The 19,141-nt window shown below is 43.5% G+C and overlaps 1 protein-coding gene across 2 annotated transcripts in view; it reads left to right on the top strand.

The window, feature by feature from the left end:
• The window catches only part of RCOR1 (REST corepressor 1), an 82,330-nt gene extending 74,334 nt beyond the window's left edge, over positions 1–7,996 (top strand). Inside the window, exons 9-12 of one of the 2 annotated variants that reach the window (XM_039712561.1) lie at positions 391–468; positions 634–691; positions 1,236–1,465; positions 3,601–7,996. In XM_039712561.1, the coding sequence (XP_039568495.1) occupies positions 391–468; positions 634–691; positions 1,236–1,465; positions 3,601–3,642 (408 nt within the window). In that variant the 3' untranslated portion in view covers positions 3,643–7,996. The remainder of the gene's footprint in view (positions 1–390; positions 469–633; positions 692–1,235; positions 1,466–3,600) is intronic. The other variant, XM_039712562.1, reaches the window with a different exon arrangement.
• Positions 7,997–19,141: the final 11,145 nt, after the last annotated feature.

Genomic DNA, 19,141 nt, shown 5'->3' with positions numbered 1-19,141 from the left:
TAAACTTAATAGAATTGGTATTTTGGCCTGAAGCCTTTTTCCTGGCACTCTGGGAGAAGCTGAACTCTTTAGCAGTCTTTGATTCATTACTTGCTGCAGATGGGTTTGATCTTCTTATGCTGGGCTTTATACAGACCTGGAAGTTGGGGCAGTTCTTGTTACAAAGAACTTGTAGACAGTGCAGAATAAATTAAATGGGATCTCCTGATTTGCCAGCTGCTCCTGCTGTACATTATTCCAATATAGCAAAATTTCTTTTTGGAAAAGGCAGGCAGTGAAAAAAACTGGAAGGCTGAGCTTGTGAGGTTCCTGCCAAGGCTGCTGGAAAAAGGCTTGTCCAAAGATTTTTTTTTTTAAATCCTTCTTAAAGAGATGAAACTTTCTTTTCAGATTCAGAATATCAAACAGACAAACAGCGCGCTCAAAGAAAAGCTTGAAGGTGGTATAGAACAATACAGACTTCCAGAGGTGAGATCATTTTCTGACCTTTGTTAATTGTGAAGAGAAATGCTAATGATACACTTTGACTAACAGTGCATTCCTTGTTGCCCTTTTGAGAGGTTTTTATGAGCTCAGATACAAGTGAAAGTATATAAATGAAGTAAGCTAATTTTTGTTGCTGTTGTTGTCTAGGTCGTCCAGAAGTTTAATGCACGTTGGACCACAGATGAGCAGCTTCTTGCTGTACAAGGTATGGCACTACAAGTTTATTTGTACTTCAGTTGTTGATAGTCAAAACCCTGCTACATTTCAGAGCTGAGTTTCTCTTCAGTGGCTAGGGGGAGGACTTCAACACTGCTGTGTACTAATGCCCAAAGAATGTATTTGAACAGGGATACAATATTCCCCCTTCCCCTCCCTGGGCAATATAAATGGCATCGTGTGAGTGTTTGCAAATAGTGTCTGCTTGTCCCAGCTTTCAGAAAGTGAAACTCAGCTGGAGTCACTGCTGTCATCTTTGTCTATGTAACTTTTCAAGCAGTACAGGCAGATATAAACAGGCCTGGTACATTTGACTCTACTCATCTTTTGCTACACCTCTGTTCTCTTCAGCGCTGGTTTTAACTGTGTCTCTTTCCCAGTTTAGACTTCTTTTTAAAATTCTGCATTAATCTGAAGAAGTTTGAAACCTTGACAGAAGTTCAGCTTTGGATCTTTATGCTGTGACTTGAGCCTGATTTGTGATCTTTATGGAAATAACACACTGCTTTTGTTTTTCTTTTCGTTGCTTTTAGCAATCAGGAAATATGGCCGAGACTTTCAGGCAATCTCTGATGTGATTGGAAACAAATCTGTGGTGCAAGTGAAAAACTTTTTTGTAAATTATCGACGTCGTTTCAACATAGATGAAGTCCTACAGGAGTGGGAGGCAGAGCATGGCAAAGAGGAGACAAATGGAACCAATAGCCAGAAGCCTGTAAAATCTCCTGAAAATTCTACTAAAATGTCTGAAGAGGAAGATGAGGTAAATCCAGTTTAAAAGTCACATCAAATTCCCAATCTGAGCTCAGTTCAGACAGATGTGTTTGTGAATTTATATATATTGTCTTTGCAAAAGCCATTTTTGTCAGTCTTCAATCAGTGTATATTTCACTTCATCTGGATATACAGTCCCAGTACTGATTTGGGGAATTGGGAGATCCAAGCTTGTATGAAAATGGAAGGAGAGCAGTAAATTTGCATCCCTCTGACAGTATGTGTATCTCATCAGAGCACAGATGTTTTAATATCTCTTTCTGTTGAAACCCCATGCATCTTTATCTCATTTGGATGTTTTCCCTGCACTCAGTTCTCCCAGCTCTTCTACGTTTGGCTTGTGGGACTTCAGAGTCTTCTAAACCAAAGCTTGCTCTTTCATTTTTGGTGAGTGGTTTCACTCACATGAGGGGAAGAAAGCTGTAAGCAGCATGAGTGCATGGAACTTCACTCTGGAGTTACCTAAGGGCAAAGTTTCCTTAAGTTTACAGCTGTTTCTGTAAAGGCAAATTTTAAGAACAGCCTCTTCTTGATGGAGGTTCAGAGAGTTAACACTTTTCCAAAGGCCATGGAGGTTTGAAATTAACAAAGAGACTGTAGGGTGTTTAAGTGTGGAAGTTAGTTACAAAAATTTAGAATTAACAATAAAGATTAATACTTAGTCTTGTAGAAGAAAACCATGGTAGAGGTTTGTGTGTTAAAAAGTCTGATCAAGGACTCCCTTTGACCTAATTTATAAGACAACTTGGTGAATAAACTGTGCATTGTAAATGCAAGCATAGTCAACAACATAAGGCAAATTTTGGTGAGAATGGAGTAAAGACTTCCCAGTGTGCTGTATATTTCTGTTGCTCTGATTAGGGCTGGATCACTTGGACATTCATTGTCCTTCAGAAATTCAAAAAGCAGAACTTCACTGCTTCACAAAACCTAATAACGTGAAATTCAAAGATGCTTATATTTGAGGACTAAATCCAAAGGTATGACAGATGAACAAAACCAAACTCAGAACATTTGCCTTCACAGGCATGTGTGAGTGAAATTGTCCCATTTGTCCAGAATTGAGAGATGGAGCAAAGCAGCATTGGTGCTAGTACATAGCCACCAATTTGAAAGATACAAGGCTCTTGTCACTGTCTTTTCCTGTGTCCTGCAGAATTGTATCTTGATAATGCAGAGCTTTTATTCTCTGAGCCTTCTGAGATTCTTCCTAGCTTCAAATACACCCTTGCTTCTGAAAGCTGAGGTCAAAAAAGGGGAGTCTCACTTGACATAGGGAAAAATGGCTTCAGCAGGAGCTGGAGTGGGCTGATGTGGCCACGTGGGTGGATACTGGAGCCATGAGGATCCCATATGAGTTGGGAGAGTGGAGGCATGACAGCAAGGTCTGGTAAAATTACTACTAGAGCAGCAGTTATGATGCTCACATTGGTGATGGAAGGTGCCCACTCTGGAGCAGCCCAGGTGCTGAGTGGTGGGAACCAGACCAAAAGGAGCTGTGCATGTGGTGCTGCTGCCTTCGGAGGTGGCACGAGCAAAGTGCTGCCCACGTGTCTGTCTCAGTGGTTCTGGGGCCGAGGTGAAACATCACTGGGGTTATGACACAAGTGACCTGCATGGGCTGGAGAGGGCTCCTGCTCCCTCCTTGTGCAGTGCTGCATGGCTGGTGCCTGCTCTTGAGCACAGGCAGTGTCTGGTCAAGGTGGACTCAGCTGTAGCGAGAAGACTTTGCTGGCCTAACACTGAAATCCTTCAGGTGCTTTCTTCCCTGGCACGCCGTGGCTGTCTGGCCACCAGCCTCATGAAAGGTTCATCAGCTTCTGAGGGCTTTGGGCTTTGCCATAGCAAGGGGCCATAGTTCCTTTGATTTGAAGGGGGGAGATGAGGCCGCTGGTTATAAAGCAGCATCAACTCCACTCTTAATTCCTGTATGTTTACATTCCCAACAACAAATCCCAGTGTGCCTCAGAACAGGGAAAGCTGTTGGAATTCCTCCCATGTGACAGGGTTGTATGTTTTGTCACTGTAGTACCATGGATTTGGGCTGAAGTTTGGAGATGCAAGAAATCCTGTGTGTATTCATTTTAAACTAAATATCTGCTCTTTCTCTCCCCTTCCCTCCAGGCTACTTCTGTTCTTGATGTCAGATATGCATCTGCTTCGTGAGAAGGTGCTGTAGCCTAGAACAATTTGTGTTGACTACTGTGTTATCCAGGATATCAGGTATTAGCAAACCTCAGACAGCCATCTGCATCATATCTGTGGACAAGCAGCTATTACCAAAAAAAAGGCAAACGCTTCCAGTCCTGTGCTACATCTGCCTTAATCTCCCCTCATTCCTCCATATTGCCTCCACTTTCTTTCAAAAGCACCCAGGTAGCTCAGCTCTCCATTTCACCAACGTCATGCTTAAGCATGGGGACTTCTAGAACCAGTAACACCTGTCTATAAATTTTGACCAACCTGCAAAACAAGGAGCTCCTTAGCAGCCCCACAGTAACTCTACACGTTAGGGGTTCCTATAACACTTGGTCCTTAGGGTATAAGTATGTATTGCTGCATGGCCTTGTGGTCTCCGCTTCCTGTGTATTCTTACGATGACACTATGATTAGTGAGCTTTCTATAAAGGAGGGGCCTGTGCACATGCCAGCCGTGGCAGGTTTGTTCTGCAGTGACAGGACACATTAGCAAGCAATCATGAATAATGCAAAGTGATAAGAAATGTTATTTCTAAGGTTTGGTCAGTCCAAGGTTGTAGATGTAACTCATTACACTTCTGGTTTGTGCAATTCTTTCCACTGTATTTGTGTGTTCTTGCTTCATAGAAAGCTCCCTAATTGAGCATTTTATTCCTGTATATTTTAATGGCTTTTATTTAGTGCAAAAGGGAATACTTAACCTGAAACTGTTTGATACGCTATTTAACCCCTGGCATTCAGCATTTGCATTGTAACTTGTTAAGTGAGTGCTACACAACTTTCTTTTTCCTGATCCTCTGTGGGATTAAGTCAAAACAACTTTCTCTGGTGCCTCTCCTTTTGGGGAATATGTGCCTTTTTGCATTTGGCTACCATAGATCACTTTCTGTCCCAGTGTCTCATTCCTCTTCAGAGCGCTGTTTGCCAAAGACATCAAACTGCTTCTCTCACTGGAAGTCTGGATGAGGGTTGGAGCACAAAATTCAACCTTCAGTAGTTTTTGGTTTCTTGCAAGTGTAATGGAGAAGAACCGGGTTAATTTTCATTGGCCATTTTAACCCTTCTGAAGCACACATCGCTTTCATGTTCTGAACCAAAATATGCAATTTAAAATCTAAGAGGTGCTTTTCCAAATACTTGGTGCATGCAGCTTTCAAATCCCAGCCCTCTGCTCGGATGGCCCGTGCTGTGGCCTGTCTAGCTGGCTTGAACTGGAACTGTTCTTGCAGTCCTGTGGGAGGACTTTGCACCTTGAACGAGGTGGTTGCTGACTGCCGAGCAGTGTCCAGGGAAGCTGGAAGCAGCAGTATTACTTCTTGTCCAGTGGAAAGCTGCAAAATAACACTAGTCACAAAGCATTTAAAAATGGTTAATTTAATGATGTTGGAAGAAACCACCAGGTGTCTTTGCAGGTGGAAAAAAGGACCTTTCTCCTCTCTTCCTCTGCAGAAGATCCAAGCCAAGATGGCACACAGTGATGTACAGCACCAGCCTTTCTCACACTGCTTGAAATGAGCCAGCCCATGGCATGGCCCTGAGGCTGGTGGAGCTCAGGGCCAGGCCCTGGACTTGGTGCTGAGGTTTGGCTGCTGGGCTGTGCTGTGGTGGCTGTGCCATGCTGAGTGCTCTGGTGGCTCTGCTCTGTGTACCCAAGTGGGGCAGGCTAATGCCAGCTGGGCAGCAGAGCTGGCTCTGGCACCTCCTGCAGTGTGGTCACAGCCCCAGGAAAGGCTAGGATGTGGCCTCTTGTAGCACTGAGATGTGGTCTTAGCCTTGGGCCGGGTGTGAGCAAAGTTCCATGTCAGAAACTGGGCAGCAACACAGAGGCACAGCACAGGTAGAGATTTCCTAGGGCAGGTTAGAGTGTGGGGCCCCAAAAGGGCCCTTTCAGCCACGTGGCAGCTGGTTCTGAGCAGCTCCATTCTAATAGCTCCAGAGAGATCCTCCGAGGTGGTGGGAGGATGGAAGGGAGCTGTTCCCTCTCTGTACTGCTGTTGCTGTGAACTGGCAGCTCTGGTGGCCCAAATGTTCCTTCAGACCTGTGCCAGTTGGAGCTGGGAGTCTCTGTGGGAAGGAGTGCTAGGTGTTAGCCAGTGTGAACTAGGAATAAAGACCGGGCAAATAGCACTGTGAATCCAGTTGACAGTTGTGGTGTAAAGCAATGCTGCTCTTTAGAAACACTCTAGTATTAAATATCAAACCTCCTGCTGGTACCAGTGTGTGGAGACAGGTCCTCCTTGGTGTGGGAGCTTGCATCCCAGCTGGGGAGCTCATCAGGAGAGGCTTCTGCTGGAGACTTAGGTACCTGTGAGGACTTCTCATTGGTTTTTTGCCCTCAAATCTGTCCATCTTATCAGAAAAGTTGTGTTTTGGCTTCATCCCCGTGGGGTAGGGGGAAACGTGTATAATTTGTGATATTAGGAAGAAAAAAGTTGTTTAATTATTTTTCAGTTTACTGCTATCTTATTGTAGTTGATACATGCAATATAATAGCACTGTATTTTAAACGTTTAGTTTTTTACATTCTCTTGAACTATGTTTTTAAATGCGATAAAATCATTTTAGCTTTTGAAATGGTTTGACCTTGTTTAGGTGAAGACCCTCTTTTTCTTTTGTTAAATGGGTCAAGCATTAGATACATCAACTGGTTGCATTCTGACTAGAAGGGTCCACAAAGATAACTGCATAAAATAAGAATATTCACTTAAATTTTGTTTCTTAAACTATCGATGTGAATGTCATAATTATATATATTTTGTGGAAAATGGGAAATTATTTCTCCTAAGTATAAGTTATTGTGCAAAATATGGTATCGTTAAAGAAAATGATAGTTTAAGTTTTAGTTTTAGAAATCTTAAAGATATAAAAGTGTATTGCATATGCATAAACAAATTTCATTTGTTCTATTTAATTTTTATGTAGTTGTGTAAAGTGCTAGGTAACTTCTTTTTTCACTTATCCATTAAAACAACCTTGTTACTTGAATATTCGTGTTTAACTGGTTTGAAACAGTGATCAATTTTTGTAATATAATCTTATAACCAAGGGAAAAAAAAATACACGCCTCAGTTGTGCTTAACAGTAAAGCAACAATGTACAATCAGATGCTTAAGACCGTAGTAGCCATACCTGGTAGTGCAGCCACAATGGTTGTGTCTCGATATATTTAATACCTATGGGGATAATGGTTTCTTAATATATTTTTACAAGTTTGCAACCAGGAAGACCCCATAAATATCCACTAGAACACTTTTTTAATAGTTAAAGTAAGAATGAAACTCTTACTCTCTTAAAGCAATGTCCTGACAAACATTTTTCTTTCCTGTACAAATACATCAGAAACATTATGTATTAAAATATTCTCATTGTCACTTTAAATTTCAGTTTTTATTCTATGAATTCGCTAAGATGCTGTTGGTATTCTTGCACACCAAATATGAGCCAAACAGTGCATTACACTAACTTGATCACTGGATTTGTGAACAAAAATCTCCAAGTCAATGAAATGTAAAAATATCATAGGAGATTTTTTTTGATAATGCGTTTATTTTTCAAATTGGTATGAATTTGTACATAGCCCATTCAGCGATGAGTGGGCTGATATTTTACAAAAAAAAAGAGAAAAATTATTTTATTAGCTCCAGCTTGTCTTCAGTAAGTCAAAATCTAGTGATCTTGTGCAATGCCCCTAAAGCAAATACTTTCTGCCACTCCCTGGATTAATGCAGCTTTTCCTGTTGATAGTAAAGCACAATTGCAGTGAAAGTTACAGTTCAGAAGATGGAAGGTCAGTATAGTCTATGCATGTTGTATAATAATGAGTGTTTACATTCATATTCTCCTAAAATAAAATTTATACTGGAGTGTATAGTATTCCATTATGTAGATTTTATCAATTTTGTTAACTGCTTATAGATTGCTTAAAAGAAGTTTTTTCAAGATTTTAAAAGATGTATAAGGTTAAGTTTGCAAATATAATGGAAATGCTGTATAGCTTTTGAAGTGATGAAATACTCGTTGGGATTTTAAAGAAAGTATGTTGTAATAATGCTGTTGTAAGTAATATTTTAAATGTCTTTTTTGCCTGTTTTCTATTATTCAGCACACTTACTGTGATGAATGTTCATAGCATTATAAAATTGCTTAGCCACTGAAAAGTAACATTTGGTTTTGGATTATTTTACTGTATGAGGAATTATAGTGGGGTAAATTCCTTTGTGAAATTCTACATAATTCATTTTTCTATGATTTCCAATGTTTGCTGACATCAAATAAAATTTTTTCAAGCCATTGATGTAATAAAATATGTAGTAAAATGTTATTGGTGTAAAATGTGGTTCTGATGTGTAACTGACCCCCTACCTTTCAGATTTTGGTCAGGAGATACAAAAGGGGTTTCCCCTCCCTGACAGTGTCATCCCTCAGATAAGGAGGACCTGAAGAATAAACCGCTGCCTCTTTGCTTTTTGTTCAAAGCACTTGGCTGTACAAGTTAACAAGACTGTCATCTTTGACATGAAAGAAACACATTTAAATCCATGGGAAAAGGCAGCATTTGCCCTCAAAGCTCAGCAGTGTGCAGTGCTGCTGTTGAAGATGCTCAGAAGGGCAGGAAATTTTGCACCTTGGAATTTTCACGAGCTCATGTTTTCTGTCTTCACGTGCTGGAGTGCTGCTAAGCACCAAACACAGAAGCACAGACAGGACTTTGTGGGGCTGTCTGGGGGAAGGTGCTTTGAGCAGTTTTCCCAGCAGTGCTCTGGGAGCCCAGGGTTAGCACAGGACAGGTGACACAAAGTTCTGTGCTTTGCTCATGTGTGTTAAAGGCAGCAGCACTCCTGCAGCAGGACACTGGTGGTTTCCAGCTCTGCAGCCTGTGGAGGCCAGGAATTAGTCATGCATTTCTATATTGTAAAGCAGAGTGGTAGGGATGGAGACTGATTTGGGGTTTTGGAAGAACAAGCAGCATTTTTGAGAGCTGAGGCTGTTTCCTTACTGGAAAGCATTCCTTGTTATTTTCCTGCTGGTAGTGAATACGGTACCAATATTGGAAGGTAGCAATCTGCTTTCTTAGGGGAGTTATTTGACTCCAAGCACTTAAATCTTCATTACAAACCAGCCTTTCTTGCCCATCTGCCCCCCAACCCCAAAGTAAAACAAAGAGGAACAAATAAAAAGGACCTTCCTTTCAATCAGGGAGCACAAAAAGGTGAGGAAACGGGGACTTCCCCTGCCTGAACACGGAGTGAAGAAGCAAAGGTAAAGTAGTGATAATGCCACTGGTTTTGGAAACACGGGTGCTGTACCTGTGCCTGGTAATGGTATGTGTTTGTAAAGGGGAATGCAGTGTTGAGTTAATGCCTGTCCTACATAAACAAATTGGAATCTGAACATGGTGGCACCAAGCACTTGTCCCTTAGAGTAGGAGCTGCCTTGCAGGATGTGCTACAAGCTGGAGCTCAGGCTGAAAGGAAAGAAGAGTTCACTCTTGGTGCTGCTAAGTGTGCCAAGGTCTTAGTATGATCCCCAAGTATCTGCCTTATGAAGTAACAGTATAAACCTGGATTTAATTTCATAAACCATCTTCCAGTCTGAAAGATGCAGACTAATGTTTGAGAGAGAAAACCAGGTATCAAACCTCTTACCTCTAAAGCATGCTCTGGCTTGGCCACCCAAATAGCCTTTGAAATAGTAAGAGCAAATGTAGTTTCTGGCCATGCTTCTAGTAAACAGTCAACAAAATGTATGTGTACAAACAAAAACATCTCTGCAAAGGCCCTGCTGAGAGTGATAGAGAAATTTTCTTTTGCTTCAGAAGAACTAAGGAGGAATCACTGTAAAATTTTATGGGAACAAAGTTTCTAGGGTTATCAAGAAGGGAATTATTGAGGTCAGTAGTGTAGAGGAGATCTGAACTTTGATAGATGGAGGAATCACCTGGAAGTTTCCCCTTCTGAATGGGGAGAAGTTTGTATGGAGGAAGGCTGCAGCCTTGCCTAACAAGGGCACCAAAGGGCAGGATTTTCTGATTTGGGTAAAAACATTGACCAGGTAAGGAGTTCACACTGGGCAGATCAGGAAATGGGAGTTGGGTCCTGCTGACATCTTTTGTTTGTAGCTGGAGACGAGGGTGAGGAGAGGTGAGCTGTTTGCTCTGATTCTGGATGTGTTCTTCGTTTCATGAAGGTAGTTTGCAACAGGAGAAGGTGTGTGGAATGATGGCAATAAAATGTGAAGTGGGAGATGCTTTTCCCTGTCTGCACACTTTGGGGACACAGACCTAATGTGTCTGACATCTAGCATGTGAGACCATGGCTTAGCAAGACCTGGATTTCCGTTTGAAATGGAAGATGAAAGTGTGTGTGTGACAAAACTGAGCTGATTTCTATTAGAAGATGATGAATAGGAGATCTCAGCAGCTGCAGACTTCTTGATGCTGCCTTGTGTATCAAGGTTTAGAATAAGACACAATGGAAAGTTGAATTAATGAAATAGAAGAATGGGTGCAGTGGGTTTGCCAGAGATCCACGAGTGCCTGATTAGTCTATGGCAAGGTGCAGGATTCATCAGTGGATAAGGATATCACTGCCTGAGCTCGCTGTCCAGAATGCCTTAGAGAGAAATAAGCTTTTCCAGGGTATAATTAATTTAATCCTAAATTAGATGTTGAAAACTGATCTAATGTATTACATCCTGAAAGTGCTTATTCCCTTCCTTATTATAGATCAAGGTAGAGCCTAGGGCTGTGTCTCTGCTGTGGGAGCTGGCCTTTAACCACACTGGTGCCATGGCTGCCTGGGCTTAACCCAGGAGGGGACAAGGACTTGGAGCCCTCACTGCAGTGCTGGGCATTGCGCTTGGAGCTCGACAAAGAAATGTTGATGCCTCATACCAGTGCTTTGGAGAGTTCCTCTGGGGTATTGTGTTCTTGGCACAAGATACAGTGGGGAATCTGGGATGGCTGGAAACTTCTGGAGCTTCTAGACAGGTACGTCCTCAAGATCCCAAATTTTCGTTGCTTGTTGGAATTTGTCTCTGATTACAGAACTAACTCCCCAGTGGCTTGGAACCTTGTAAGTGCTCTGTAAATGTAGCTTTATTGTGTGGGGAACCCCACTGGGCCAAATTTCAATTCCTTTGATCCCACCTCTCTCAAAGGGACAGCTCAGGTAAGAAGCGTCCTGTGAAGCAGTGTCACTTATTCTGAAAATGTTATAATGGTATCTTTTCTACCATGTTTAGCCTTTCCAGTACAACTTGAGGGGCAGCTTTTCTAATGCCAAAAGTAGCTTTGTGTCTCTTATCAATATGCTGTGCTGTTAATGCTCCCAAAAAATAAGTTAAAACCAACTATTAATAAACCAAACCCAAAAGCAGTCAATTGGATGTTCTCCTTTAAGCTGATTCCCTTTTGCTGCATGACTGGTTCTCCCCCTTGTACGGTCAAGTCTCACTGGCACAAATATTCTAAGATAACTTTTAAGCTTAAACAAATTATCCTTTAAAAGTATTTGTATAAAGATTTCAGTTTCTGCAATTAATCAGGGGAGGCCATGGGTTCAGCGCCATGCTTTGCTCGGGAAGCAAACAATACCCTGTGCCTGTGCTCCATCACAAGCAGCCTCTTGCTTTGACTTTCAATGAGTGACCCAGAACCACTGTGGGATTTAGCAGCAGAAAAATAATTTAAGAGAACTGTTCCATGCACACAGGGAAGATAAACTAGTCAAGCAATTTGTTATGAACAATGCCTTTAGCCCAAGGCATGGATGGATAACTTCTCTTCCTCACGGTTTTATTTTAGTGCATTGTTAGCAGTGAGTGCTGGCATCTGACAGGGCTCCAGATTTGTGGTTCAGCATTCACTGTCAAGAAAAAAGATCATAATAAATATCAACTGACTTGCATCTTCTCTTCCCTCAAATGTTCACTGCCTAGGGCCTCCAGAATGAGAAATACACTGAGTTCTCTTCTGCTAGCCTGGCTCTCAAGGTGCAGAGAAAATCTCTTAAAATAAGAGGAGAAAACCTGATTTTGTGTGCGTATATGTATATATAAAAATAACCTATGACTCCCTAACTTCTGCTGGATTTCCCAAAGTATTTTTTGTATTAATGCTTTAAACCATAAGTCCCCCAAATGAGGGGGTGTAGCCCCTGCTATAGGCATTAAAAAATAGGGAGCCTAATCCAAACTTTGTTAGGTACATTTACACAGTGTGCAGAGAGAGTTGGATCAGCTGGATAGTAAATAACTTCATCATGTTAGAGCAAATGCAGTTTTAAACTGTGACCTGTCAGCCTCTCATTAGGTATGGGTCAGGCAGAAACTTAACAAGGATGTGCCTTGCTGATGAGGGGATGTGTTGGTGCTGTTTGAGGAGCAGCAAGGTTTCAGCAATGCTTTATTGACTTGAGAGAATGTCCAGCTCCTCAAATGGCTTCCTGGTTGTTGGTGGACCTGTTTGTTTGAGGACACAGAGCAGGGAATTATGTTGCATTCATGAAACATCTTCCTTTTCACTTTGTCCACTGGAGATGGTAATTTTGTGGATTGAACTGGGTAATCTCAAGGATTTCACTAGTAATTGTACTAACAAGAGGGCAGTGAATGTGGTCCAGTTTTCCATCCTTCTGCAATATTTTGCTTCTGTTAAGAAAATGAAGCAAAGAGGGTGTTTGTGATTTTTGTTGCTGTTCTTGCAGTTAAAGATTGCCATAAAGCAGTGGAATCATCTCTGTTTTTCTTGCAAAGGTGTGTTTTTTCATTTAGTAACTCAGTTTTGTTTCTGCAGCCTCCTGGGATGGAGAGGTCACAGTGCTGTAGAAATGAAAGCTGAGTAATTGAGATGGTTTTCAATGTTTTTACATTTTACTAAAAAGTTAAATGTTTACTTAATGGCCTGTAAACCCTCAGGAGAATATGTCTTTGTTTAAAAATTCAGAACCTGCTAAAGGCTTCAAACAACTGCTGGTTGCCTGGGGGGTCTCAGCATTGCTGCGAGTTGCTAACATGCTCGTGGAGGTGGAGCAAAACTATAATTGCTGCTAATTTCTGCCAAACCTAAGGCAAGGTTACCTCACCCATGAGCTGACATCTGCAGATGGGCAGTGTTAGGATGTGTCCTTTCCATGGATTAGTCCTAGAATAATGACCAGTTAGGGCTGGCATTGCCAACCTGTGGGTGTTTGGGAGGTAAAACTTTTAGCTCATGTTTCACAGTAATAGCAGAGCAGTTATGTAGCTAAGAAAGAGACAATTCCTAATCCTTGTGGTACATGGCTACCAAAAGCCCCAGAGATGTCGTTATAGGCAGTGTGATCAAGCAAGGTGTTGTAAAAGAGGTTTGTGGTGGATCTTGTCTAATAGCAAAGGGCTGGTTTTGGTTGGTGTAAGACCCATGAAAAGCCAGTGCTGGTGGGAAGGGGCTGACCTGAGCTGCACGTCCCTGTTGGAGGAACATCACAGAGGCTGAGGTGGTGTACCAGACTGGAGGAATGGGCCCTTAGCTGGATGCAAGAGGCTTCTAGAGGGATGTCAGCATGGACTTGCTCTCTGAGGGCTGAAGTTCTCTGACACTAGAAGGATATTGCCCTTGGTGTTGGCTTGCTCCCTGGCAATGATGGTATTTTTAGCAGGTTTTTCTGGAAACTCCTAACCAGCATAATCAAAGCAGAGAGTAAAGTTGGAGAGCACATGAAGAATGTCTTGATATTACACACACCAACAAGATTGCTGGGCTGTGCTCCAGCTGCAGATCAGCGTGGGTGTCTAGAAATCAACAGAAGGTACCTGGAACCTATGCTGGGAACAGTGGAAGCCCCATTGCAGTCTGTGGGGGAGTTTGGGCTTGGTACTGCTGCCATGATCCTGTCTCTAAGGCCATTCCTGAGTAATGGATTAAAAGTTTCGGTTGTTTTCCCTGCTGAGTGTGGCTGCACATCACAAGTTCCCTTTTTCTTTCATGACAGCCTTTTATAGCAGGTTGTTCTCCTAGAATAGCTGGAGCTTTGGAGAACAGTGTCCAAATTTCTTCAGTGTGTGACTGTTTTGTTCTAAATGAGTTGTTTTGCAGGCAGACCCCCAAGGGGTCTTGCCTGGGTGGCTTTAGCTTGGCTTGGTTTATTTTTTTTGTATACTAATTATTCCTTTGAGATTCACTTTGTGATTTCTGTTCAGCTGTTTAGGTGTCTCAGATGAGAAGACAAAGTAACATGTCATTTAAGTAAATTAGTACGTGAAAACTGTGTGTCCCGATGTGTTTGATTAATGCTCAGAGAAGCCTTTGGAAGCCATGTGTTTGTGGCTGGAAGCTGGGCAGTGTGTGCAGGCTGCTGTCTTAAATAGCACCTGCAGCAGAACTAGGAAAGAAACTGTCAACCCTACAGGAGGAAGGGGCATGGATGTGTTCTTGCATATCCTCTGCACTCCTTTCTGGCCCCCCTTATGAGGAGATCTTCCATGTGGGAATCTTGGCATAAGTCTGCATTACTCTGGCCATTCAAAGCTACTGAAATCTGCTGGCAAAAAATCCTCTTGTCCAGAGGTGAGGCTGAGGCTGCAGAAGGCGATGGCAGGAATGGTGAGGGGCTGGAGGGAGGTGGTGCAAGTCCTTGAGGGATGGAAAGGAGGCACTGAATGTAGGCTGTGCCCCTGGAGCAGGGAGCAGCTTGGAGCCCTGAACTGACAGAATTAATTTTTGCAGGAGATGGTTTTTTTGGCCAGGGAGGGTGAACAGGTGGATGCTTCAGCCCGGGCTGTGTGGTAGGGCTAGAAATCCACTCTTGACGAAGTCCTGGAAATGAGGCAGCAAAGGGAATTAATCATTAGCAGAGCTGAGTGACAGATGTGCCACATTCTTATTGCTGTGAAACTTTGAGTTTGGTTGTCTTTGTACAGAAAGTCCTTCTCAACAGCCTGTGTTCCATGCAGGAGTGCCAAGTGGCACCTCCAGCCTGTACTTTGCCAGAGTCAGTAAAGCTCTGAGGAGGCAGGCATGGGGAAGATGTTCCCAGTGGCCCTGGAAAGTGATTAGTCTTGTCAAATGACAGCCTAAGCAATACCTATTCCAAAGAATTGGGGACTGTTTCAATAAGTTATGAATCACTAATGATTTATTTTGGGGATTTCTCTGAAAAAAAGTCTAGATGAATATAATTTGAAGGGGAGGCATCAGCTGTGCTGGGATGCATGAAGGACCCACATGTCTAGTGATAAATGATCAAGTGGGATGACTTCTTGTAGGTTTTGAAGGCTGGAAACCAAGAAGTGGGGGTTTAAACCTGCAGCTGCCTTCTCATGTAACGTGGTAGGTTGCAGATGCTGGATGCCAGCCCAGGGTGCCCAGCTGAGGGCACAGGGTCCCACAGAGCAGGTCCCCACTTGCCCAGGTCAGCAGAGGGAGCAGGTGCTGCATGTGGAGCATGTGTTTGGCATTTGGTAGCTGAGGGAGGAGTGCTCTCCCAAGCCCAGCACTGCTGGTATTTACCTCAAAGGCTTCATCCAGCCTGCCAGGCCAAGTGGTGCTGTTCTCTTTGGGAGGAGATGTCTCAGGAAGACAGGCCATCTGTACAGGCAATTGTGGGAGCTTGCCCTAATTATGCTTGTCTCCCCTTTCCTCTCCCACAGACTTCAGCAGCTCCCATCAGGTAAGGAATGCCAATTTATTCATAATAGCATCCGCTTGATGTGACTGTTTCCACAGCCTTTATCATATCTCTGTGCTTCCAGAACATCAGCCCTGTCACACCTGTAATTTATTCTCGAGCTGTAACGTAGCTCTTGGAATGATGCCCAGGTTTGACTTCAAGCAATGATGAATTCACAAGGTCCCTAAGCAAGTGGCTTCAATTTTGTTACCTTTGCTGCCTTAATTTGCCCAGCATCTTTTTTGTTTTCTACTTAGCATATCTCATTGCATCGCCTTCTGCCAGGTTAAAAGCACTGATCAGCCACTTCTTCCCAGCCTGCTACTTGTAAATGAGGGGGCAGCTATGCCCCAGTCTTATTCTGGATAAACCAAGTAGTGTGAGTTTGCTGCTGCTCTCATTGGAAGGAGGACTTTACAGAATTTAAATGTCCTCAGTGCAAACTCGTGGTATTCGGCACTGGTGACCTGCAGATGTGGATCTCCCTTCTCCTGTGTTTCCTGGAATGAATTATCAGACAGTTACTGGCTGAAACCAGTTACCTGGTTCCTTTTCATGGCTGCATTGAAGATGCTCTGGAAGTCAAGAAATCCATTTAACCCAATCCAAGGTTTCTTCTTCCCAAAAGGTGATTTCCTGTCTGTGTTTGTCCTCGTGCATCGGCCACAGCTTGCTTGGGAAATAATTGTGTGGCTGCTTTGCCTCTTTGAGGAGCCCAGCCAGAGCCCACCTCCTGTGTGACAGAGGATGCTGAGTGCAGAGAGTGATTAAATGTTTGCCTAGCAAGTCGAGCAGCGTGTTTAGCTGCCTGGAGGAAAAGCAGGCTTGTGGGACTTGAGCTAAGCTCATTCATTTTCTGATCCCTGAACTAATCTAAATGAAAAAATGAAATACAAAATGAGAGCAGTTCTGCAGTCTCTGCAACTCTGCCTCTAATTGGCAAAGTCCAGGCAAGACCCCAGGTGTTCCTGAGAAAAAAACAACGTGGTTTCCTTGGGAGGCCTGGGGGGCACCAGGATCTCAAGGCAAAACCAGCCCAGGGGGCAGGGAGGTGGATGGAGGCTCCTCTGGGGGGGTTTGGGGTTGGCTCCAGTGGCTTAGTGAGCCAGGAGTGCCACCTCTTGCTGCAGCAAGGAGCTTTCTAGATGTCACCTTTCACTGCGAGACACAGCTCACAGGTCTGCATTCCCTGTGGTGCTCTCCTGTGCCCCCTCTCTGCTGCCATAGGGAGAGGTGGGGAAGTGGTTTGCCAATGGAGGAGCTTCACTGGCATGGCAGGCAGGTCTGCTTCCATGTTTAACTCATCATCTTGCTCCTTCTACCCTGTTTATCTCTGGTATTCACATGCTGCAAGTTCAATCAAAAAAAGGGGGAGGTGAGTTGTTCACACCCAGGACAAGGAAGCATGGACCCTCGCTCTGGGGTCTTGTCAGTGACTATTGAGCATGGCCAGGGATAAATTAGTGAGAGCCCCTGGGTCAGCAATACTCCTGTTGGGCAGGAAATGCCAGCCCCAGAAGTGTCATGTTAAGGACATTTGTCAGGGTGTATGAACTGACAGCACAAAACCAAACATGGTGCTAAACTGCTCACAAATCTTACTCCAGCTGTGGGGTCTGTGGGGTTCCAGCCAAGTGCCTCCAGGTGAAATGGGAATGGGGAAAGGGCAGGGGGATGTTCTGTTCCCCTTGGAAGTGGCTGCTGATTCTGGGTTGAGCTTTTCTACAGGTGATTTTCCACCCAGAGATGATGGCATTGAAATCTCCTCCTGCACCTAAGCTGAGGAAAGCATCTCCAGCATCTGAAATAATGGGAAACCTCTGGGATCTGTGAAAGAGTCTAGAGGAAGGACAAAAGCAACTGCTGAAATTGCCTCCCACTAATGCAGTGCCGGCAGTGTTTCACCCACTGGGTTAGGAGAAATGATTATGGAGATACTTGATAGTGACCAAGTGGGATTTATTGGAGTCAGCCAGCTGCCATTTGTCAGCAATGGAGAAAAATTCTGTGCTGTGCTGGGAGAGGAATTTGCAAACCCCAGTACAAAATGAGTAATAAGGGTAAATCAATTGGAGATGCACTGTGCTTTTCCTGGGAACGGCAGAGTGAGCAGCACAGCGTTTAGTTCAATTGGGAGCGTTAGATAAAATGCTGCATTTCATATGTAGGCATTTACTGGTATTTCTTTATTTTTAGAAGCACTGTTGGCTTTTGTAATCATGCTTCATTTTGGTATGGCAGCAGTATTCTTGGGAAGAAAAAAGGTGCAGATGCCGAGTTTCTTGTTGAGTGCTGTCCCCACGTTTCTCCAGGTCTTGGGGAGAACTGGAGCCAAAGCCCTGCCCAATTCACTGCAGCCCAGTTGGTTTGCTCGAGGACAAGCTGCTGCTGCCATGGTGGGAGCCTCCTGCCTTTGAGCAGTCACTTTAGGGACATGCCCCCCTTGCCCTGTAAGCCCCCTGGCCTCTGCTTCCTGCAGGGGAAGATCAGGTTCACCTTTTCCCCAAGCCTGCCCCTTCAGCCAGAGTTTCTGGCTCCCTGTGGCTCCGGTGACAAGCCCCAAGTGTTGGAGCTCTCTCACAAATATGCCACCCTCAGGGCTGTGCAACATCAGGTGCTTGCAGGGTCACAGGGAGCGTTCTCCAAGCAGGAGAACCTCTCCAGTGCTGAATTACAGCTGCCTTTATAGTGGGTTGGAAAAGTAAAGCCTTCCCTGTTGCTTTCCAGGAGTCACTGGTGTCCTTTCCCCGTGACCCTCGGTCACCGTGGTACAGAAGGGTGACCTGGCACAGGGAGGGTGGCCTTCCTTCCCCATGCTTGTGGGAGATGGATTAAAATGATGCTTGGGGTTTGGTTTTTTTTTTTCCCTCCAACAGAGAACTGTAATTAAATGTCTCTTTCCTTAATGGCTCCTATGGTAATTTGAGACAACTTATTAAAGGCTGGATGGCTGTTCCTGCTGCAGAGTGCTGCTGCCTCCTGCCCAGCACCCCGAGCAAGGTCAGGGGTCTGGTGTGCGATGCTGCACTGATGCACAGGGAGATGTGACTCTTGCTTTAATAACCCACTTCTCAGTAGGTAGCTGGGACCTGTGAACTCCCAAAGGAGGCTTTTATTGTGTTTTTTAAGAGATGTTCCCTGAAATAGAGGAATGAGATGAATACCATATTTCTCTGTTACTGTTTTTAAAGAGGAAGGGTAAGGTATTGGAAATATTGCTCATGCTTTTCCCAGTCAATGCTCAGGCATGTTGATGGGATATACCAAAAGAGAAGCTTCCTTCAGTGAAACAGTGCTGCTCAGTAGGAAATTTCCTATATGAAAACCTTCCCACGTAAGGGCAGGAACACAGAGATTAAGTGTTCAGTTGTGGAAAGGAAAATAAATGACAGCTCTAAGGAGAAAATGAGACGTAATTCAGCATGCTTTAGCATGCATACTCTGCTAAGACTTCCAGCACTCAATCAGACTTCCTATCCTTTGAAAAAATAAAAAACTGCAGTCAATTAAAAATAAAATTGTCCCATGTGGATGAGTTCAAATGACTAGGCTGGTTTTTTTAAATGTTTACTTCATGTGCTTACACTAATTGAAATGCTAGTTATATTGAATGAGTCTTTAAAAATGCCCTGGCCTCACTATATCCCAGCAAATGTCACAGGGAAAAGCATATTTAATTATAGCCTGCTTCAGGAAAAAAAAAAAAATCAAGATTAAATTAATACTAATGTCTGTTTGAAAAATATAATAAATGTTAGACTAGGTGAGGAAGCATGAACAATCATCTGCAGCTTTACAGGATACTGCTTTTGCAAATT

The sequence above is a fragment of the Passer montanus genome, unplaced genomic scaffold (assembly GCF_014805655.1).
Source record: "Passer montanus isolate IOZ18808 unplaced genomic scaffold, ASM1480565v1 scaffold27, whole genome shotgun sequence".
In the NCBI taxonomy this organism is placed as follows: domain Eukaryota; kingdom Metazoa; phylum Chordata; class Aves; order Passeriformes; family Passeridae; genus Passer; species Passer montanus.
This window is presented reverse-complemented; position numbering and strand designations above follow the sequence as displayed.